This window comes from Athene cunicularia, assembly GCF_003259725.1.
Source record: "Athene cunicularia isolate RWA chromosome 1 unlocalized genomic scaffold, athCun1 chr1_part2, whole genome shotgun sequence".
In the NCBI taxonomy this organism is placed as follows: Eukaryota; Metazoa; Chordata; class Aves; order Strigiformes; family Strigidae; genus Athene; species Athene cunicularia.
Genome location: NW_020799092.1, coordinates 66745978 through 66769548, shown reverse-complemented (window position 1 = coordinate 66769548; position 23571 = coordinate 66745978). Strand labels below are relative to the sequence as shown.

General features: G+C 44.0%; 1 protein-coding gene across 1 annotated transcript in view; it reads left to right on the top strand.

Moving 5' to 3' along the window:
• The window catches only part of LOC113491238 (sucrase-isomaltase, intestinal-like), a 46299-nt gene that overhangs the window by 3773 nt on the left and 18955 nt on the right, over positions 1–23571 (top strand). Inside the window, exons 3-9 of the mRNA XM_026868002.1 lie at positions 142–244; positions 328–473; positions 10942–11110; positions 11737–11833; positions 13000–13112; positions 20879–21004; positions 22047–22178. Coding sequence (XP_026723803.1) covers positions 142–244; positions 328–473; positions 10942–11110; positions 11737–11833; positions 13000–13112; positions 20879–21004; positions 22047–22178 — 886 coding nt within the window. The remainder of the gene's footprint in view (positions 1–141; positions 245–327; positions 474–10941; positions 11111–11736; positions 11834–12999; positions 13113–20878; positions 21005–22046; positions 22179–23571) is intronic.

The window sequence follows — 23571 nt, the reverse complement described above, 5'->3', positions numbered from 1 at the left end:
TCGGAGATTATTTGTCTCATTAGGTCAATGATTTATTTTTAAAGAGCTGACACAGATTAGTTGAGTCGTTCCTCCCAGCCTGTACCAGGGTGATTGCAGGCAGAGAGCAGTGGTGGGCACCAGCATGTTTTTCTGCCACAGGGTAACACTGAACAAGCGCCAGGCCTTGTCCCTCTTTGGAAATGACATCTCCCCAGTCATCTTGGAAGTGGAGTTCCAGACAAAGGACAGACTTCGGTTCAGGGTGAGTATTGGAGGGGAATGATTTAACCAAAGCAATGCACACTACTGAATGAGCTAACCTGCCTCCTCCCTGACTTGCCGTAGCTCTACGACCCCAACAGACAGCGGTTTGAAGTCCCACTCAAGATCGACTCCCCTGGGGTTACCGCCGACGAGGCCAACTATGATGTGGAGTTTGTGGATGACTCCTCACACTTCAGGATCAAGAGGAAAAGCACCGGCACTGTGCTGTGAGTACCAGATGTCATTCACATCACTTTTCACAGACATTAAGTGTGACAGGGCAAGCACTGTTTCCCCACAACCTATTGCTTGGGTCTGTGTGACACATGCTCAAGCACCAAGTGGATGTGGCATAAACACAGATTTATGCCTTCTCCCTGGAAAACACTCATTATTAATAGAAGTGTATGTCTGTATAACATACAATTATCTATGTGCATCTATGAAAGGTTATTCAGCAAATCAAATAACTTTTGAGGCTACAGTTTCTCAGCTTGAGACACTGGTATACTCAACTTCTGAAAGCATCAACTAGGGTTTCTGAAATTTGGGTTGTTTTAATATACTACAAATTGAGCACCAAATCTCCTGACGCTCTCCAAGAGGTAGGTCTAGTAAACTAAAGCTCAAAGACACAGAAGCAGTAAACCCCTAACCTCCATTGATTTCAGTGAATGGCATTTGTGGGTCCTAGTTTTTCACTCTGCAAAAATACCAGTTATATTCTCAAGCTGGTACTGTTAAGTTTAACTTCAGCAAAGGCTCCCCTCACTAGCAAATGTCACCAGGTGTTATAATTCCCCATTTCCTTGGCTTCCACCAACACATCTTTAGTGTGTAATGCTACTTGGCAAGAGAGTCCCAGTCAAGGTGTGTTCCTGCCAGTTTCATTCAGGGATGCTACAGCGTGTCATTAGCAGCAGTCTCTGGCTGTCTGCAGTGACAAATGACAGTGTTACAGACTGCTCTGGGCTGTCACTGCTTGACTCAGGTGGGCGAAAGAGATGCACAGAACATAGAAATATGGGTACCATTCTCATCAGGCTGTGGTTGCATCTATATTAGCATTTTAATTCTGATCAGCAGCACCTTTTGATGTGAATCTCCTGATTATAGCCACCTCTTGTGTGTTGGCTGACTTTGTAGTGGTCCTGAGGAGCATGGATTAGGTCCCTTCCACATGGCCTTACCGGGAGGTGTGCTCTGGGAGCACATGCAATGCCATCTGGCTGCTGACGGGCTGCTTCAGAGCAAGCCCCTACTGGGTCCTCAGCACCAGCTCTGCCCATCTTGTGCTCCACCACTAGTACAAGCACATTGCCAGAAGGTCATTGGGATACAAGTGGTTCGTTTTATGCATTAGAAAATCTAGCCCTAAATTAAGAAATTAAAAAATCAGATCAGATTTTTCCCCTCCCAAGAAACTCTTTGTTAAACAGACTCAAAATATAAGTGTTATCTTTGCGAGCAACGTAAGGATGACTTAACATATGTGATGCGAGTAAGACAATACAGTCTCTAGAATGGTTTGAGTCTGCAGATGGAACCATGCACTGGGTTTTTAATTAGCTGGCCATCCTTTTAAATTGCAATCTCATGGCATCTCCTTTTATACATGTTACAGTCAACTCTGTAAAGTTTTCTTCTTGAAGGCTACGGTAAATGAATGTACTATGCATTACTCATAAGACTTAACAGCTTTGTGAAAACAGTGGGCTTATATTAAAGTCCCAGTTTTCTTCTTTGTAATAAGAGATTTTTGTAAAGGCTTATTAACTGCAATGGTGATGTAAGAGATGAATGCATAACAAGACATGGCGAGCAGCTAGCTCATGGCCTGTTCCCATTCAGCCCTCAACATATGCACCCAAATCCCAAGGGTTTAGCCTCAGTTAGTCAGGGCATCCTCAGACTTGGGATGTCCCAGTAAGGGAAGGGGCCTGCCATGAAGCACATGCAGGGTTCAATCTGCTAAGCTGCTGAAGGTTCAGCTCCAGCAAGAGGCAGAGGAGCACAAGTTGGTCCCTGCCGAGCAGGTTTCCAGAGGGGCACATTCTCTGTCCTGTCATGGGCCTGGGGAAGCCTCCTCCATCCCCTGGCAGTGGGGCAACCCTCATCCCCCAAAATCTGCGCTCAGCAGCGGCACAGGCATGGGGTGCAACAGCGATGTGTTGCAGAGCCCGGGGAAGGCAGAGGGCAGTCTTGGTTAGTAACATCGGCACAGCACTCAGCAGCGATGCTCTGCTATCGAGCATTGCCGCTGGAAAAGCATACGCTGCCTCCAGGCAGGTAAAGGAGTTGTCCTGAAACCCAACTGACTTGAAAAAGATGAAATTGTGGGTGAATATAATGTGCAGTTAATGGGTTTTTATCCTGCAAACAATGGCACAGGATTTTGCATATAGAAAGGGAAATTATACGTTCCTGGGAATTTTTGTTTCATGTGAAATGGCACAGTCAGTACTTACAGACTGAAGGATCACATCCCGGCAGGGAGCCATTCCTCTCGCAGCTGAATTGTATTTGGAGTTAAATTCCCTGTGTGAGGAACAATAATGCTTCCCTTTCATTTGCTTGCCTGTCTGTCCTTGTGGAGTGAGTGAATGCAGATGCTCAGGGATACCTCCACAGCCTGACTTAGAGGGATTTGCAACCTCTTTAGCCACCAGAAGAGCTGTGCAGATGGAAATCTTCTTTCAAAACAGGAAAGCAGGTTATATATCCTGGCCTAAAAGCCATCGGTGGCTGCATTTTCTTGACTGGGGAGGATGAACCCTCAGCAAGCAGCATTACAGGAGCGCTGTCATCAGTGACTGCACTGGCTGCCTGGGTCTGGGGGAACAGCAGTGGCACCTGGTATGTTAAGAAGACTTTCATGTTAGTTCAACCTGCCCAAAGGCAGGTTTGGACAAGTGGGAGCTGGGTTTGAGTGTGCTCCGTAGCTGTAGCCAGGGCTCAGCAGGAACTACTGCAGAGCATCTTCATCATCACCTTGTCCCCCATCCCTTTGCTAGGTGCAGTCTGCAGAGAAGGCACTAAAACCCAAATCTTTTCCTTTGGGCTCCCTCCAGAAGCGGGGTCTGCTGCTCCAGGGCACCCAGCATGCCCAGGGCCAGGCACCCAGCTGCACAACTGGTGGCCTCCATGGCTGTGCCAGGTTACAGCAGGCTGTGTAGGCAAGTGTCCCTGAGAAACAGGCAAGCTTGTAACACCTGGAAGGACTTCAGCCCCCTATTTTAAGATGTCAATGGCCACAACCTTGCTGTCTCAATGAACAGCTGAATCAATCATTAATCTTCATATGCAAAAAAATATTGCTCAGAGCAGTTGATCTGGTCAAATAAAGCCTCTTCAACAGGTGCTGCAGTTGCACTCCCCAGGTGTGGGTGGATGATAACTTTTCTCTACACCAAAACAGGTCCAGGTGCTATGATGGACCTTTATAATGTCTCTAAGGAAGAACTTTCCCATTGTAAAGCAATCCCATATTCTGAGAAATCTGTTTGATGTGATGCTCCTTATCCCTCACCAGCAGCTTTACACTGCTGGATGACCCACCGCCCATAAAAGCCTAAAATCCCTCATGATCCCCACTGACAGTCCACGTAGGGAGGGAGAAGCCTGTCCCGAGCAGAAATGTGGGGGGTTGGGTTGTTCTTTCAAAGTTCATGCTTGTATTTCTCTCCCCTCCTTTCCATGGTGCAGTCTATTGTGTCATCAGTGTCTTTGTGCCACAGACTCTGCAGTGATGGGAGAGCTGACAGCAGGCTCCCTGTCTGCTTGATATAAAACCCCATCCCAGCTCTGCCACTCGTGCACACAAAGCCTCCTCCTTGTGAGGAATGATTTAATATACATTGGAACCGTTGCAGGGGAGAGGCAGTGGAGACTTTGAAGTGTTCCTGAATGTGCTTTACAGGCGTTTCTCCCACTCGCTGTTTTTGAGGAGCTTTTGCTGGAGATGAACTACCCAAGTGCCATCTCAAGGAAGGCAGGACAAACTCAGGGCTCCATGTAAAGGGGGAGAGGAATGAATTGTGTGAGGAGAGAGACATTAACAGCTGATTGCAAACCTCATGCAGAGCCAGGAGCAAGAATAAAAGGCCGAGTTTTGGTACATTTTCATCTTGCTCCAAGGTAATCAGGCGACAGCCGTTGTTTCGCCTGCATGGGGCAAAAATTAGATGGGGTCATGCAGGGAAATGATCCAGGTGCTGCTGAGGAGTTGCAGGATCAGGAGCTCTTGGGCTGCTTCCTTTTCTTCCGACAGGAAAGCCTCTTGGCTTACTCCCTCTTACCTTTCTCCTTCTCCTACACTGCTGTCCTTTTCTCTGTCCCATCCAGTCCTGCCTGCTCCTGCTCCTCTTCTTCACCCTCTCCCATGCTCCTGCTGTTTCACTGGAGGCCAGGGAAGGTATTTCCCCATGCCAGCAGCAATCCAGAGTCATGGGGGTTGAAGAGGTGCTACCACCATGCATTCACCGGTGGGGTGCCAAGGAGGTCAGATGAGACCCAGGGCAGGCAGAGCCCCTGCTCCTATACAGCTGTCAGGCGTTTTCTGGTTTGCTGGGGAAAAAAAGAAATCTGCAATTGATTTAAGGCTGCAAGTCTTAGATCTGAACCATGAGGGACAGGGGCTTGGGTCTCCCACCCTGAAGGTCAAGCTCCCAAACTACTGATCTCATGGGGCAGAGAGGGAAACCTCTCCCTGCTCCCTTGGTGCTTGGAAAATACCTGTTTTGGCAAATCGGTGTGATCAGTGGCAAAAGTTTTGTCAGGAAATTTGTAAGCAGCTTTAGTTTAATAAAACCTCTCTCACTTTATCCTAGCTGACCTTGCAGCTCTACTGGGAAACTGGCCCATCATTGGCCAGGGTCCTACAGTAATAAAAACAGAAGAGAAAAATTTGGGTTGTAATAAGGCTAGAGAGGGAGCAAAACAGAGCCTCTGCGTTATTTAGTGGCGTGTGCTCTCAGGTTGAGTGCTGTTCTACTTTCTGCTCCTGCTGCTAACAGCAGCAATGACTGGAGGAGGTAGTATCAAGTATGAGCATGAAGGCCTCAGGAAAGCATAGACTTTCTCAAGAGCAGAGTGTAAAAGGCCGGGAACTGTTTGCTTTAAGGCAGTGATAAATAACAAAGACATCCTCATTTTGCAGTGTGTGATTACTCTGTGGGACTCGTTGCCCCAGGGCAGTACTGACACAGGAGGCTTAGCAGCATAAACATTGATGCATAATAAAAAAATCATCTGCTGAAAAAAACCCCACACAACTATTTTTGTCCCCATGTTTCACAACATAAACTAATTCTATGAAAACAGCCAGAAACTTCCTCCATAAGAAGATTATTGCAATACTGGCTCTGAGTGACATCTTATGCCTTCCTCTGTGATATCTGGGCTGCACCATTGTGGAGACAGGCTGCAGAGGGATGGACTATTGATTTGATTCTCCACTTTAACATCCGTTCTTCAACTGACTTTTCCTTCATGATGTCATGTGAATAATGGAAGGCAGAACATTTTTCCCAAGACAGATAAGTGCTGCTTTCTCTCTATTAAGAATACCTTGTTTGCTATCACACTTGAGAAGATACAGCACAAATAACCAAAATCTAATCAAGATTTTCCCTAATTTCCAAAAAGGCTACTGCAGAGTTCAGCTGCCTTTTTTATTGATTGTGGTAGTAAGCACAGACGCCACTTACCATGAAGATGTTTTTACATAGGCAAGGCTATTAGAATGATTTATAATGCTATTGTCTTAAACTGCAATTTTGCTGAAAACAACAGGAGCAAATCATGTGCATCATGGGTACCTTGGGTTTGCTCCTAGTTTGTAAAAGCCATTCTTTTAGTCTTCTAATCATTACGATTTATGTTACATAGGCGAGAAGTATTGTAGGTATATCACTTATCAAAGTGTTTTTCAGAACAAAAAGGAAGCATTGAATATCCAGCCACTTACAGGAGATGCACTGATACCATGACGATGAATACAGTAGAAGTAGAGCAGTGTCAATAATTGTAAATATACCCTGCAAATTCTTTCTTTTAAAATGTTATGTTTGTGGAAAATCTGTTGGCTACTTGTGCTGACTTCCTTGACCTATTTGATAAATCACCTCAAAAGTAAGATAAGCATATAGAAATTCATTCTTGGTGTGCCTTCTGCAGTCCAGTGGTGCCCAAGATTTACAGCTAATCAGGAATACAGCTGTTGTGAGACAGTGTGTTGTAGGTTAACCCCAGCCAGCAACTAAGCACCACAGAGCCTCTCTCCCACTCTTCCACCCCAGCAGAATGGGGGGAAGAGAATTGGAAGAGTAAAAGTGAGAAAACTCATGGGTTGAGATAAGAACAATTTAATAATTGAGATAAAATATAATAATAATTGTAATGAAAGGAAAATAACAAAGAGAGAGAAATAAAACCCAAGAAAGAGAAATGATGCAAATGAAAACAATTGCTCACCACCAACCGACTGATGCCCAGCCAGTCCCCAAGTCAAGGCCCCCTGGCCAACCTTCCTCCTAATTTTATCACTGAGCATGATGTCATATGGTATGGAACATCATTTTGGTCAGTTGGGGTCAGTTGTCCCAGCTGTGTCCCCTCCCAATTTCTTGTGCACCCCCAGCACACTTGCTGGTGGGTTCATGTGAGAAGCAGAAAAGGCCTTGACTCAAACACTGCTCAGCAGTAATTAAAACATCCCTGTGTTATCAACACTGTTTTCAGCACAAATCCAAAACATAGCCCCATACTAGCTACTATGAAGAAAATTAACTCTGCTCTGGCCAAAACCAGCACAGAGTGGAAACATTTTTCAGCAATATGAGAGCAATAAAAAATCACAGAGACCTGAGCTCCTAAGATGATACTCCCCAGCAGCTCATGTGGGGTGAGCTGAGGGCCAAAGTATATTTGAGGTTCATCTGAAAATAGAACTTATAGTCCTCAGTCCCTAGGCTGCTTTTACTGCTTTACTGCTTATAGGCAGCCTGCACATATAGCAGTAGCCTGTGCCCTCTGAAAAGGTATGCCCAAGCTCTGCCAGGAGGATTAGACACACTTTTCTGATAGACATGTGAAGTTTCCACCTGCATTTGCACACAGATAATATATATGTTGTTCTTCCTTTCACAAGGCTGTGGTTTTCAAAGGGTCTGGAGGCCAAGAAAAGCAGATGTTAGAGAGGACATCTCCAAGAGACTGAGTGGGATAGGTGTTCACACCTTAAAGTAATGAGCTCATTTCTCCTGGATTCATTGTAAAAAGGATTAAAAAAGACCCTCTCTCAACATAAAATGATTTTTTAATGTCCAGATAATGCATGATGTATGTCCTAATGATGTATCATCTAAATGTCCCAAGTCTTCTAATTCTAGAGGTTTTAATAAGACCACCTTTGTAAGTGGCACCAGCTGCTTGCTCACAGCAAGTGAGCCATCACACACACTGCCATTATTGGTCTCCTGTAAACTTCAGCAGAGTGAAGTCGTTCAACCAGGTAAATTTTGTCATGTCCAGTTCATATTACAAAGGGCTGATGATTGCACTTCTGAAAACCATTTTATACTGCCTTTTAGTCATCCCCCTCAAACGTTGTGACAATTTTAGTCATAAACTACACCTTCAACATGAACAGGACGTTTTACCTACCTGCTTACCCACCTTCCTTTAATAAAATTTCCCTGATCTTCTGCAGTTATGGTTCATCCTGGTGACCCAAGTATTGGCAGCTGAATGTGAGATGTTCACTTGCTGGCCAGAAATGTCAATTTTCACACAGACCTTTTCAATCCTGAATCATTCGTTTTTCCTGATATGAGGTTAAAAAATAGAGAGGTTTACTCTTGAACATAGTGGACAGTGTTTGGAAGAAAACTCTAGCTTTTATCAGTCAGACTTCATGGATTTGCAGCAGGCAACTTTTAGCAGACAATGGGCCAGGCAGGCATGTGGAGAGGCCCGTTTTTATTTCCACAGGTAGGAGTGTTCTCACCACAGAGACCCTAAAGTGTTAGGACTTTCAGCAGCAAACCTGAGTGCAGCTGTTACCTCTTGTGCAAAGAAAAGGGTTCTTGTCTTCATGGGCTTTGCCATGTCTAACTGCTGGTAGGGGCTGAATTTTTGACAGTGAACAGCTTCTCAGCTGTATTTTTAGATTTTTTAGATCCCTTCTGTTGTCCATCATAGCACTATTATGGTTTGTAGGACTGTCAAGAACCATGCAAATTCCTGCACACATGGTGTCATTTTATGCTCCCTTGTGTTTTGTTCCTTTTATCTTCTCTAAACCAGCAGGAGGGGAGGTGGGAGAAATATAACATTTTCTTTTGTTGTCTCCAAGTGTTTAAGCAATGACAGACATAATTATTTTTTTAAAAAAATGATTGCTCTTTGCCAATACAACAGAAGCAAACACATAAAGTAACACAACAGCTTACCACAGTGTGTTGCAGAGCACAAGAGCAGCCACTTGGGAGGGGCGACAGAGTGAGGTGCAAGGGGAAAACCTGTCTGTGATTCTCTTCAGATGGAGAAGACCTAACAGTGCCCAGAAAAAAAAAGAGAGTCATCACCAGTCTTTTTATGTCATAGTGAGTGCTATATTTAGCACATGGCTGTTCTGGCAAGGGGAGCTCTACCGAAGGCGAGGCTGATGGGGAGTGATGGCTGGCAGCACAGCATGGGGAGCTGCACTCTTGGGAGTGGTGGCCCTTGGGGAGCTGAGTGATGGAGGGGTGCAGAGCAGGGCACTACTTTGGCGATGCCATGCTGGAGTAGAGTGCATGACAGTGGCCCAAGGGAATGCATGAGCTGTAAAACAGCCATTCAAAGACACGGTGGGGCAGAGGAGTTGTTCCTAGGGTTGTGGTTTGCACCACCCCGGTGGCCCTCCTGGGCAGGGAGAGGATGCGCTGAGCGGAAGGAGCACTTTTAATGTCATGGTAACACTAATTGCTCTCACAATGGGAAATATCAGTGCCATAACGTGGGTACCATGAACATAGAAAGCCTCATATCCTCTGAACAGACATCATGGAGAGTGCTCAATGAGTTAGGACAGATATTTAAGCTTTTCCCAAAGCTTTTCCCCTCCAGCATCCTTTTGTTTCTGCATAACCCCGTGGTTTGCTCAGAGCAGTGTCCATGCCTGCCCTGGCACAGAGCAGAGCTACGTGACTGGGCTCCTTCGGACAGGAATATAGCTCCAGAGCCCACCCCCGTTCCTACACAGCAGCAGCCTCTTGCAGAAAGGCCTCTGTTTGCCAAGGGCTGGATCTGATTCTCAGGGATATTTTGCATGCATTAACCTTCCTATAAGAAAATAACCTTATTCAGTACTGTGTGTAGGTGGAGGAGATGATGGAAGGAAGGGAGGGTTGCTGCTGGCAAACAACCAAATCAAGACTTAAATACAAAATTTTACTTTTTCCTGATTGTGAGAAAGGCCAGATAGACTTTTTAAAAAATACACAGACCCTTCACTAGGTGTGCTTGACTTAGGACTTGTCTAGGAGACTTCAGGGATAGATTGTGCCTGCTTTTTGTATGAAGAGACAGTAGGATGCCTTGGATCGGCCTCTGGGCATCCCTGTGAATGGCTGTCCTTCCTTCCCTGTGGGGAGAGCAGAGCTGCCTGGGAGCAGAGGAGCCCTCTCAGTCCTCCCAGCAGTGGGGACTTGTCCCCAGCCAGGGGTGCTGGTGACACGGGTGGCAGCCAGGGCTCACCAGGGAGTGCTCCTCTCGCAAGGGTAGCGCTGTTCCCTGCCGACACAGCCCATCTTCCACTTCTCTGATTTACCGGTCAATTTGATCAACCATTTAATTTTGTCAAAATCATTGACAAAAGACCATTAAAAGGAGACTTATGCCACTTCTATGCTCTATGATTTTGGCTCATTTATTTTAATTAGCTGTAACAAATTCATGGTTAAACAAGGCTCGAGAGGGTGCTTTCTAAATGTGGTACTCATGGCATACACAGTACCATTAACAAAACACTTCTCCACAGCTTGACTATGTTCTCCCCCATCTAGCTTGCAGCTCATTATAGCACTAGAGATAGGAAACAGAATGTAACACCTAATTAAAATGTGAGCTTGTGTCCACAGATGATTCAATAGAAATAAAGGCATTAAGCTGGTGAGAGAAGCAGGAGAGAGTCATCACAATAAAAGCATCTCATTCAAGCAGAGTCTGGAGGAAGCTATTCCTCTGCTTCAGGCGCCGGCATAAAGTTGAGTGTAACAAGAGTATTCAGGTCCTGATCCAGCAAAACATTGAAAAGTAAAACTGTTAACAACTAAATGTCTGTTGTTATCATTAAGGATTCTGAACCCCACTGAGTAATAACAATTTTTAGCCTGCCCCGTTGGTTGTCATAGAAATAGCACAAGCAACCACTTATTTTGGTAATAAGATTATAGATAGTGTCTTCTGTTATTTTAGTTGTTCTTTTCAAAATTATACTGATGCATTTTATTGTAGATGAGATATCTGCAGTGATTTCAAGATAAATGTGTGTTAGGTTAAGCATGTTAGAGACATGCATAGGATTTAATGGGGTTTTAAAATATTGTTACTCTCCAAAATACAGAAAAAGTATAAATAGCCAGATGTGAACTTAAAAGGATGCATTTCAAAGATAAGCAAACTGATCATGTCTTCCTCTATTTGTCACAGGTGGGACAGTCCCCTGATTGATCTGTTTTTCTCCAACCAGTATCTTCAGATCACAACTACTGTGCCATCCACTTCGGTGTATGGGTTTGGTGAACATGAACACCTGTCCTTCAAACACAGCATGGACTTCGTCACCTATGGCATGTTCAGCAGGGATCAGGCACCAACAGTAATTCACTTCATGCATACTTTGTCCTAACTTGTATCACCAAAAGGAGGTGGCATGGTACAGCTTTGCTGAGGGAGCACCTCTCTGTATGGTAACACTGCTAATGTGAATCAATGGCAAACATGGAATGTTGTAAGTTTTAATGAAATGACAAAACTATAAGTAATTTTGAGGGGTCTTTGAAACCCTTCATTGGAAGCTTTCTCATGGTGCAGTTAGTTTTCAGAAAAAAGTATTCTGTGTGCCAAGATCCTAGTTCAGGAAAACATTTAATTTCATGCTTGTATCAATCCCTGTTCATCCAAACAAGCTGAACTTCAGCAGGACTCGTTAGATGTTTGGCTAAACTGGTGTCAGTGGGTGGTGAGTCTATTTTAACTAGCAACATAGTTCTTACCCAAGCCATTTTAGAAGGTTTGGCAGAATATGGAAGGTTTAACTGAGAGACTAAAAACTACCATCCTGATAAGGCAGAAAAAACCGCTTTTTTCTATCAATGTTACTTTCAAAACAAGTCTCTAACCATGAATGAATTTATTTCCTTGTATTTGCATATATACCTAGCTGACAAATACTATGAAAAATAGCAAAGTCAAGCCATACCTAATGTGCTGTTTATGTTTCAGCCATTTGCCAACCTCTATGGAGTTCACCCTTTCTATATGTGTGTAGAAGCTGACTCCAATGCCCATGGTGTTCTTCTTCTGAACTCCAATGCACAAGGTAAAAAGATATATGGATTCCCTATATGTACTGCATATAGAAAGACAGTAAATCAGTAAATAGAGGAAACTGTTTTACTGATTGTTTTTTCAATGTGATTTTTTCAATATGAATGACTGTTCCATAACTGTGGTTCCAGGAATTACTCTAAAGTTTTGAAAGAGATTTCATTAGAATGACTGATTAACAAGGTAAGGTATTTTCAGTGAAAAGATATGCTTGGGTTTAGGGGCTTTTTTTTTTTTTTTTTTTTTAAATAGAGGCACATACAAGGAAAGGAGAAGGTGGAAGAAATTTCCTCTGGGATTGGCATAACTGAATCAAATCAATTTAGTTTAGCCCTATATTCTGTCTGTGGAGAATAGTTTTGCGCGTTGCCATGGTCACCTTAGTGTATTAATCCAGTGGTATAATTTCAGAAAAGGGGAATCTTCACTCAGTCTATAAAATCAGTTTCCCCTGGCAGGCAATGACTTCCAATAAGAAGATTAAAATAGCATAGAGGAACCCTAAACACAAGCTTGTGGTTCCTTTTTATATAAATGAAACTGAGACAAATGGATCTGTGCAATCTACTCTGCGTGAGTTTCTGTGATTTATTGCTGCACAACGCCAATCTGCAAACGGAGATAACAGAAACATTGGGCCACTGCTAGCCTACATACAGGTCCCGTTTGTTCATCCAGTCATATCCATAAGGTGTCAGATAGTGACTTGAACATGTAGCCACCTCTGCCTGGGGATGTATTTTTGCACAGAAGAGCCCAGTGTATATACACCTGGGAAAGAATAGAATAGAATAGAATAGAATAGAATAGAATAGAATAGAATAGAATAGAATAGAATAGAATAGAATAGAATAGAATAGAATAGATTTCAGTTGGAAGGGACCTACAATGATTAACTAGTCCAACTGCCTGACCACTTCAGGGTTGACCAAAAGTTAATGCATATTATTAAGGGAATTATCCAAACGACTCTTAAACACTGACAGGCTGAGGGCATTGACCACATTTCTAGGAAGCCTGTCCCAGTGTTTGACCACCCTCTTGGTAAAGAAATATTTCCTAATGTCAGGTCTGAACCTCCGCTGATGCAGCTTTGAACCATTCCCACACATAGTGCAGAGCTGGTTTGTATTGAGAAACTGTTTTTTTTCCTTTCAGATGTTTCTCTAAGTCCAAACCCATCTTTAACTTTCCGCACTATTGGAGGGATCCTTGACTTCTATGTCTTCCTTGGACCAACTCCTGAAAACGTAATTCAGCAATACACGGAGGTTAGTAGAAAAGTACATGTGGCACATGGGACAGTACCTTGTAGCAAACTGCTGTCAGTATCTGATAGTATCATATAGTGCCATCAAAATTTTGTCCTGATCTGTTCATACATAGCCATAGCTTTAGGTCTATGGGCAACCTGGTGTGTACTCAAGCATCAGTGAACGGTGAGTATAGCAGCCTGGCTGGATGTTCAATACACATCTCCAGCCTTCCCTGCAGCATTTTGATATTGAAAGCAGGAATGCACTAAAGGGATGCAATGATTAGAAATAAATTTGTCCTAGCTTACTCTTCTATGGGCTGTGATAGTTTTACAGTCTTCACTACATGACTGTAACTGTGTTTTGCCACTGTGGATGGAGAAAACAAACTAATCAGAGCACAGATAGGAATCTTTGGGAACTTTATGTCTGCTGGACTTCAGAGATGTTGAATGAACTTCAAAGGCTTCAAGCCTTTATTTACCAGGGGAATTACCTGTTGATTTTGGAGCATCAGCCTGCTTTTTACTAATGAAAATCCATGTAATTGCATTGGAGAACATAGGTGTGAAAAAACGTATTTACTGCTGTCTCTAAGAGCATAACTACTTGCTTTTCAATTGCCTAGCGTTTTCCAAAGAACTGAGGGTATACATGTGAATAGCTGCTTCAGGATTGTGCGTGCAATTCTTATCCAGTGAGGGTCACCAAGAAAAAAGTGGCAGGTGACATATTTTTCTTGGTCACCAAATGCCAAGTGATGCATTAACTGGACCCTTGCACAGAAAATTGCCACCTCAGAACCTAGCTCTGTGCATAAAGAAACCAGTGCCAAGCCTAAAGATTGTGGAGCAAAGCTGAGAAGGGACATGTCACTGTGAGAAGGGGGATTCATGTGTGTGCAGACCCTGGGGATTAAGCTGTAACTGGAGCAGCCTGCGGTAGGGTGTCCTGGAGATGTGTAGCCAGAGCTTGCAGTGGGATGTGCCTGTGCTCTGCCTTCCCTCTGCCGTCTCACCAAGGGGCCTGAGCTCTGATTTTCATCAAACATTTTGTCTTTCCTGGCTTTTTAAAGCTTCCATATCCTGTGCTTAACTGCTTTTAAAATGTCTGAAATGGAACAGAAGTAATGTTTTGGCCCAGGGCAAAAGCAGATTTATCCCAGAAGGAAATATTGCTAGGTTCTGATTTGGTGATGGAAAGTGTCATGATGCTGTTTTGGGAGGGCTGGCAGCTCCCCAGGGTGGTGGGCTCTGCTAGACTTTCGTTTTCCAATCGGAGATTCAGGAGGTGCCTCCCAGAGAGGTGAGAGGCTGCCGGTGCCCCTCCACATCCCGGAGAGGGAGCAGTTACTCTGCCTCTCAGAGGTTTGCAGCTCCCTCTGCACGTCCTCCACACCAGGGAGTTTTGACACCGGTGCCACAGGCCCACCAGAAACTGGGTTTTGAACCTACACAGTGGCAATCAAACAGAAAAAAAAAAAAAACAAAACCAAAAAACCAAAACAAAACAAAAATAAAAAAACCCCAACAAACAAATAAACTGAAAGAAAAAGTGACTCCCCTGATAGCTGCAGCTGTGATCCCTGTGATGAAAGTACCTATTTCAGGGGAGTTGCTGCAGCAGCACGTTAGAGATTAGAGCTATCCCCATTATTTTCAGACTTTCACTGGTGTTTGAAGGCAGAATTTCTGTGGCTTAGCAGGTGGCCAGCAGCTGAAAATAAAATGAGTTCTCACTCCCCAGCTGATGGGTACTGGCAGCTCACTTTCCACCCCTGCCTCTGTGGAAATGGAGCTGGAGCAGAGAAAATAAGGTAAAGGGGAGCTGGTGGGTGTCTCCTAACTAGACATGTCACATGCCAGGACAAAAAATCCCCTGTTCTGTATTCTTCAAGCTTGCACTCAGCTCTAGGGAATCTTAAAGAATGCATGGTAGCAATTTTGCAGTGAAATAATAACTTCAGTAAACATCCTGAAATTTCTGGATCTCAAATGTTATAATTACCATAGTCTCTAGAGTAATGATTTACTTTTATGTACAATATATGTGGGAAGGTGAAGGAGACAGGAAAGACTATTTTTCAGTTGTATTTTCTGTCACACCATGAGGACTCTCCTGTGTAGTCACTGTCATGCCCAGGGACGGAGAGGTTGGAAAGGAGCAGTGTGACCGATGTCTGCAAGGCACTGTTTAGCAGCATCCCTCAGCTCACTCAACTGTTAGCGTGGGTATTCTCTGAAAAGTGGCGTTTTGGGAGCTCTCAGCTATAGGGGACCCTGGTGGGGCCAGGCTGCCCTGCTGCAACAAGATCCTTGGGAGAACAGTTCCTGCCTGTGCAAGCATCTGCCCAGAATCACTGTGTGGGGCTTTTTGCAGGCATCACCCATTGCACCCTCTCCAGGGTGGTCCCAGCTGTATGGCAGGGTGGCCAGGTGCCACTCAGTGCCTGGCCATTGAGATCAAGGAAGCTGTGTCCAGAGCAAAGTGTTCCATACCTTTCCCAAACATTTTGTGCTGTTGCCCTCAGTGTCACTTCAAGACCTAAGCAACCCCCCTTGACTCCGCCTTGCTTGTTTCTGTAAAAGATTTAGGAGCTTAGCTCTGCTCAGTGCTTTTACTCAGCTCCCTCCAAACTAGTGAGTGAGGACAGCTTTGTAATGAAGCTGTTTACTGGGTCTCTGGAGTACACAAGTTTTCCCATGCACCTCTCCAGGTTACTGCCAGCACCCAGGGATGGCCCATGGGCTCTTGCCCAGAGCTACAGCTGCGTGGCCAGCTGGGGCAGCCAGGCTGTGCCAAGAGTGGGGCTCCCTGAGTGGTGACTAGGAATGATGGTGGCTGTCCTGCCACGGCCATCAACCTCTCTGTGCATCCTTGGAGTGAGGATAGGCATCAGTGAAAGCCATGGTGGTCCGGGGTGCCAGCCTGGCCCAGGCTAATCTGCTTTAAATGGGCTCTAAGGGTGATGCAGGGAGTGGGAAGGGAGCAGAGGGCAGAATGCTGGTGCCTCTGACCCACTGCTCTGTCTTTGACAAAGAGACATTTAACAGCTGTTGGATGGAGTGAAAACCATAAATTTGTTATTTTATCACAAATTATCTGATGATAAGCTTTAAGAGAGCATACTGCATGTCTCCTAATTCTGTTTTGAGAGCAAATTGCTGGTTTGCTTGCTCCTTACAGAACTGTAGGACAGTTCTGGGTGGAAGGGATCGCAGGTCTCTTAGTACAGCCTCCTATTTGAGAGGCAACATGGGGCACCTACTTGTACCTACAGTTTATCACACATGATTCAGTGAGAGTCTCACAGCTGAATTCATGGGTCCCTCAAGAAAGACTAAGCAGCTGAGAAGTGTTTGTGCAGAAAAAAACAAGGTTTGAAGACCTTGGTGTCGAAAGTCCTTAAAATTTTTAGATTTCTGAGGTTGTGAGCATTTTCTTAATGGTTCAGTAGTTGCACAGCCTTTCTTCTTGCTCTCCTAAAACAAAGTTCAGCTTCTGTTCATAGACTTTGAGTGAAGGTTACCTCCTGCCTGACTAGGTGCCCACAGCACTCATCTGCCTGCCTCAGCCATAGGGGATAAGCTGGATACAGATAACTAGGCCATAGGAGTGCTTGTGTAATTTAGCTGTTTGTGTGACTGTCCAAACACACTATTTCTGTGTCTAAATCCAGAGCATTAGCCCACTTGAATTTTTATAGTTTCCTCCTACAGCTCATCCTTAAAGAAAGGAAGTTTAACCAAATACCAAGTTTTAAGAGTAATTCTATATGGCTCTTAGGGTGCAAGATTAGCAGTCTTTCATGTTGAGCCCCTGTACCTGCGTTGCTGGAGATGTCAGCTTCTTTGTAAGCATGGGGAAAGAGTGTATCTCTCTATGGCCTCTATGATATATAGGGCATAACTCTTCAGTTATCTCTTTCACATCAGTCTTTGGTTATAATGTTAATAGACTAGGATCTTGATTTACTGTATTTAGTTGATATCCTTGATACTCATTGTAATAATATTATTTGTCCAATGACCCAACACAGAGATCATCTGCTCCTTGGGTAGATTTTGGCTGTTAGATATACATGTTTTCACTGAACTTGCTCTTACTGCAAAACGCTTCCAGGGTACCTCCTGGATTCATCAGCTCTCAGGTGCATTTGAAAAAAGTGAAAAAAATTTATGTAATGCCACGTTATGTAAACCTGGAAAAACTAACAGTGAATTTATTAAACAACACCAGGAGTTATTTAAGAACCAAGTGCAGGATAAATTGTAGAACAGAAAATAGGATCTTTTTTTTTTCTTCTTATGCATTACTGTATTTTTTTTTCTCAGTTTGGATACCCCATATGTTTGCTGTTTCTGCATTTCTCATGTTTTCCTCCCTCAGTTCCCTGCCATACCTCATTTACCTTTTCTGATTCTATGGGAGTCAATTTTGCCAAGCAGGCTTTCTCTGCCTAGTGTGTTTTATGATCATTTGTATTCAGAATGCAATCTATATGAATTAACTAGATTCTAAATATATATCAAATCCAACATGAGTTTTAAGGTTTGTAAAATTACATCTCTGTCTCTGCTGATCCATCTGTGAGTAGGTACCATATGTCAGTTACTTTATCAGGAAGCTTCAGGGGGATCCATTAGAGAGAGTCCGCAGCATAATTAGAAAAAAGAACATTTGTTTTCCCAGCTGCCCTGTTTTCATCCTTCCTCCTCAAATGTTCTGCTGATTTCAATTAAGCTCACCATAGATGTGCCAGCCTGGTGAACCTGGGGAACTAATTGCTTTAAACCTTAATATCTGCTTGCAAGGTGGATTTTCTTCAGTTGGTTCAGCTGTAATCCCAAACTCCTCAAGGGATGCTGTCATGAAATATTGCCTCATCGTGGGGCAGCTCTGAGGTCCGCAGACAAGACAGCACTGATGGTAATGGTGAGCAGCTGAACGTCAGCAAACCCCAGTGCAGTGGATGTGCTCTTTGGGAAGGACCTTGGCTGGCACGATGGTGGCCACAGCTCCACCTCCAGCTCCTCTGGTGTCCAGCTGCGTTCTTGATAGGACATGGGTGCAGAAGCAAATCCCCATCCAGCTCTTGAACCATGTTGTATTGGTGACGTCCCCAGCTGACTGTCCTCCCCAGCCAGGAGCAACTTGGGGGAGGGTATCGCAGGACCCAGAGCAGGGCTGCCCAGGCTGGACACCCTCACCAGAGGTTCCCGTTCCCCATCCCGCTCAGGGAGAGGCAGCAGATGCCACATCAACATCCTTCTAGGGCACTGGGCTGGCTGTTCAGATGCAGGATTAATATTTCTCAGCTGGTTTTCCCTCTTCCTTTTGTCCAAGGGGAGAAGCCTGTCCACAAAACATTTTATTTCATTATGGAGTTCTTTTGTTTTGGTCTGTCTTTTTAACCTTATTTGTAGAGGTTGCTCTCTGTTTACAGTAGAGAAAGCAAGGGCAAAATGTGCATCTGCTTTAGGAGCACAAAGTGGTGGGGTTCACAGAGCTTATCTTGCAGCCTTGGCTGCTCTAAAACAGGCTCTGTTGCCTCTTCAGATGAATTTATCGCTAATATGGTGAGTGCAGTTGTGACAGAGAAGCAGACTTCTTGCCCCGAGGCTTGCTGTGCTCTGCTGGACACCTTGGTGCTGGCTCACAGGGTGACTAGGAGATCATTCGTGCCCCATTCAGCATTCCACAGGAAACCTCAGCAGAGCTTGAAAGATGGTCTGGGGGATCAGGTTGCATCCACACAAGCTGAAAATAACTAATGACACATGTAACTAGATGAGACTGCACAGTGGTGGCAATGGTGTGTCTGCCCACTGGCCTCCCCCTATGTGGTAGGGGGCTACCTTCGTCTGTCCAGGGCCTCTCCCAGCAAGGGCACAGTGCTGTGCAGGGAAGGCAAAGTGCAGCTGCATCAGGTGTATGTTGCTGATAGCTGCTCTTGGTACCTCTGAGGGGCTTAGCCTCCAGCTAAGTTGGAAGTGAAGTAGGTGTTGAGGAGGGTGAAGAGAGTTAAGTCTGGTGGAGCAGGAGGAGTAGCAGGCGTATGGGGCAGTTGTTCTCCTCAGCCAGACATCTCTCCTGGAGAGATTCAAACCATTAACCTCACCAGTTGTTCTGGCCTCCTGTTTTTTCCTAGGTGAGAGCAGCATTCCAACAAGTAGAAGCACTGTGTGGCCAAATTTGTAATGCTTAGTGCTTAAAGTTCACCTGTTTGTCCACAAACCATTCTCGTTTGAAAGAAATTTACCCTGTGTGTTTCCCCAGCTTGGGTGAATTAAATTATCCTCTGCTTTTCCCCTCTTCTCTCCTGCATCTGTTTTTCTGTCCGGTGCAGTTTGCATATCCCACCAGCTCTAGCATTCACATCATATTTTTGAGCAATTTCAAGCTCAGCATTTGTTTCCCAGGTCAGACTCTTGCCGAAGGAAATCCCATAGGAAGATGTGCCTTTATAAATCATGATCTCAAGAGAGCTTAGCAATGCAATAGATACAGTGCCAGGAGTGCCTTGTTTTATTTAATCAAAATAGATCAGGTTTAGCTGCCAATATGGGAGTTTTGTTCTTTTTTACTTCTTAGCGTAATTACCTAACTATGGAGATCCACAAGGAAATAAGGGAAGAACCGTTAGTTAGCCAAAGGGAGTCAATATCTGCAACATATTTATGTCATGGGTGCTTATTAGCTACTAGATAGCTGCTAGATTTCTATGTATTGCCTGCAAAGATGTTAGAAATACTGAACAAAGGTTAATTCAATTGATCCCAACTGCTTAAAACTGGAGTAAGTATTTCAAGAGTTATCCCCCAGAAAACTCCAGTGTGTACTAAGAAGACAACTCCAGATTTCAGCTTATTTCTAGACCAGACACATCGTGGCTGCTTGCTGCTTGTCCCAGGTTGCCAGAGCAGCTCTCACCTGAGAGTTATCTCAGTTCTCGGTTATCTCACCTGGGGAAGCAGAACAGAATGCCTCACTCCCTTGTGCTCTCAATCAAGTTTCCTCATGCAATTTACAGCTGGATTGCGTGGAGCCAGTGAAGATCAAATATTTATAAAATCATATTTAACTCATTACCTTATGTTTCAGTTGAGAATTTCAGGACCAAACAGTAACTCTGACCTTGAAGAGGTTTGTCAATGCCTGGCAACACAATGCTGTGGGCCAGCAATAAGAGCATTCAGTCATAATCAACCGAATTTCATCAGGGTGGTGTGTAAATATAATTAAAACTTCAGAGAGCTCAAATAAACATCAGACTCTTGATGAGTTAGTACAGCTGCATGCAGCAAGAGAAATTAGCAAAGCTGACATTGCTGTGTAGCATCAGAGATATGCCTGCTGTGGACCCCTTGGCAGGGGTCAGTCAGTGCGAGGCTCCACACTGGGGTTCTGCTGGTGTGCACCATGTAAGTGAAGGCACATGCTACTGTGTGGAGGCTGAGACCTCAGTGAGGCCCTCATTTAATGTTAGCCTGGGTTTTATACACCGTATCTTCCACTGGGGTGTTCTTACAAGTGTTGCTCAGTGTGGGTGTTACTCAGAGCTTCTGCTAAGGATAAAGGTCCACCAGAAGTGTTTTTTTGAAGGGAAGCATACTGTACAGTGAGCCATTCTGAGAAAGGAAAGGGTGTTTCATGGTTGTGTGATACCTGTGTGCCCTGACCTTTGTGGCTTAAATGAGCATGGAACCTCTCCTGGTGTTTCAGAATAATTTCTCTTCATCTTACGCTTTTCATTTCTGTCTTCCTCATTCCTGCTGTAGGCTGTTGGACGCCCACACATGCCTGCCTACTGGTCTCTGGGATTTCATCTCTCCCGATGGGGTTATGGCAGCATTGATGTTTTAAAGCAAACTGTTGATCGCATGCACTATTATGATATCCCATACGTAAGTATGAATTTTTCCCTGTGTATGCTAATTTTACAAGCCAAAGTGAGATGAACAAAATTATAATAGAGGAAAAGTGGTTATGCTACAAAGAGAATTGTAGAATAAAAGGATGTTCGTAATCTTATGTTCTGGGTTTACATGTATTATCTCTATAATGCTTAAAAGAGCATTTAAAGCAAGCTTTGAACATGAGGTTTGAGTGCTGCTCTTGGTTGCATAGCTGACAGTTCTGGTGTGGATTTACTGTTACGCAGCATTCAGTGCTAACATTTTAAGAATAAATTATGGTACTTCTGATGCATATCACTGCCAAACAGTTGCTAAATTTGGACTTGTACATTTCCATTTTGTCCACTGCTACCACATAAGTTTATAGGACTTGAATTTGCCCTGACAATTATTTGCAATTATTATAGCCAATCTCTTAGTTTTCGTTTCATGCATTAGGTACCTTTTAGAAATGCAGTTGCATGCACTCTGATTTTCTGTATCAATCATAGAATCATAGAATGGTTTGGGTTGAAAGAGACCTTTAAAGGCCATCTAGTCCAGCCCCCCAGCAAGGAGCAGGGACATCTTCAACTAGATCAGGCTGCTCAAAGCCCGATCCAGTATGACCATGAATGTTTCCAGGGATGGGGCACCTACCACCTCTCTGGACAGCCTGTTCCAGTGTTTCACCACCCTCATCATGAAATATTTCTTCCTTATATGTAGTCTGAATCTCTCCCTCTTTTAGTTTAAAACATTACCCTTTGTCCTATCGCAACAGATTCTACTAAAAAGTCTGTCCCCATCTTTCTTATGAGCCCCCTTTAAATATTTAATGGCTGCTCTAAGGTTTCCCTGGAGCCTTCTCTTCTTCAGGCTGAACAACCCCAACTCTCTCAACCTGTCCTCATAGGAGAGGGGTTCCAGCCCCCTGGTCATCTTCGTGACCCTCCTCTGAACCTGCTCCAAAAGGTCCATGTCTTTCCTGTACTGAGGACTCCAGAGCTGGAGGAAGTACTCATGTAATGTTTACTTTAAAATTGTTTAGGACGTCCAACATCTTGATATTGACTACATGGAACGTCGCCTGGACTTTACCTATGATAAAGTGAATTATGCAGGTTTGCCAGAGTACCTCCAACAGCTAAAGAAGGAAGGAATGCACAATGTCGTGATTCTGGTAAATAAATGGTGTTGCTAATTATTTCTCCATTTATAAGAACTATTTGCAGCATAGCATTCATAGCAGTATCTAAGTGCTAGCGCAGGCATGCTATCGTAGAAGGTTTTCCATTTTTGTCATTTGTTGAGAAGAGCTGAAGAACAGTTTATCATAGATTTCATATTTAAATGTGTTGAATATATCAATATCTGTGTACCAGCACCTTCTCTACATGATAACATTAAATGTCTTTCACCTTTTCCCACTCAATTATGAGAAATTTTGCCTCTGTCCAGGGCTGAGTTGAGATAGGATTGATTTCATGCAATTCTTTTCCTGAAAATGAATGGATGAGTTTAATATGCACACAGAAATAGCTGAATAGTGGAAAAAAATCTATTCATAATCAGTCTGGAAAGCTAATAACTACAATTCACATTTAGTTATATTTACTTTTTATCTAAATTAACGTGAGAGATGTTTGTTTGCATGAAAATTTGTGAAAAATATATGTGGAACCTGTAACTGAAATTCGCGTACGACCAAATGCAATAATTTAGGCAGAAGTGGAAACTGGACTTTTCCATGTTCCCCTGTCAATTTTTCCAACAAAATTTGCCGTTTCTCTCCAGCAAGTCCCTACATATGTCCTTGCACTGAAATTACTCTTTGTCACAATAGCTAAGTGAATGCCAATGGTGGCAAGGAAATTGGAGACCAATTAAACTGAAACTTAAATTTTAAAAAATAATAAATTAAATAAAAATCCTTGATAGATGCATAAGACCTTGCTCTCCAGGGCCTGCCAGCAGTGCAGTACTGGGAGTGCTGCACTCTCCAGCGCAGGCTGGAGCAGTCACACCGCCTGGGGAGGGTCGAGGTGGGAAGGCTTACGAATGTTGAGACCTGGAGCAGTGCCCACAGGGTGTGAAGCATTGCCATAAGAGAAGAGAGGTGTCATTTGTTCTCCATAACCACTAGGGACAGGATAAGAAGAAAAGTACTTTAAATTGCAGCAGAAAAGATTTAAGGTAGATGTAAGGATAAAGCTGCCTGTCTGCAAGGCGAGTCGAGCAGGGAGCTGGCTGCCCGTGGCCAGGGGTCCCTCCCTGAGCAGGTGTTGCAGACAGGGATGACAGATGCATCAGGGATGGCTCAGGCTGAGCTGGACCACGGGGCAAGGAGGAGACAGTCCCAAAGTCTCTCTCAGAACTTTGTGCTGTAATTGCAGTCTTCTATTTTCCAGCCTAAATGGTCAGCTTATACCTTTCATTTGGGTGCACCTATTCTTATTTACCTCAAACTGCCAGTCTCTCATCCTTCTACTTTCTTTCTTAATATTTGAACAAACATACATCTCTCAGCCTTTTTTTGCTAGGCTAAACAAACTTAAGTATTTCATTATCTTTTT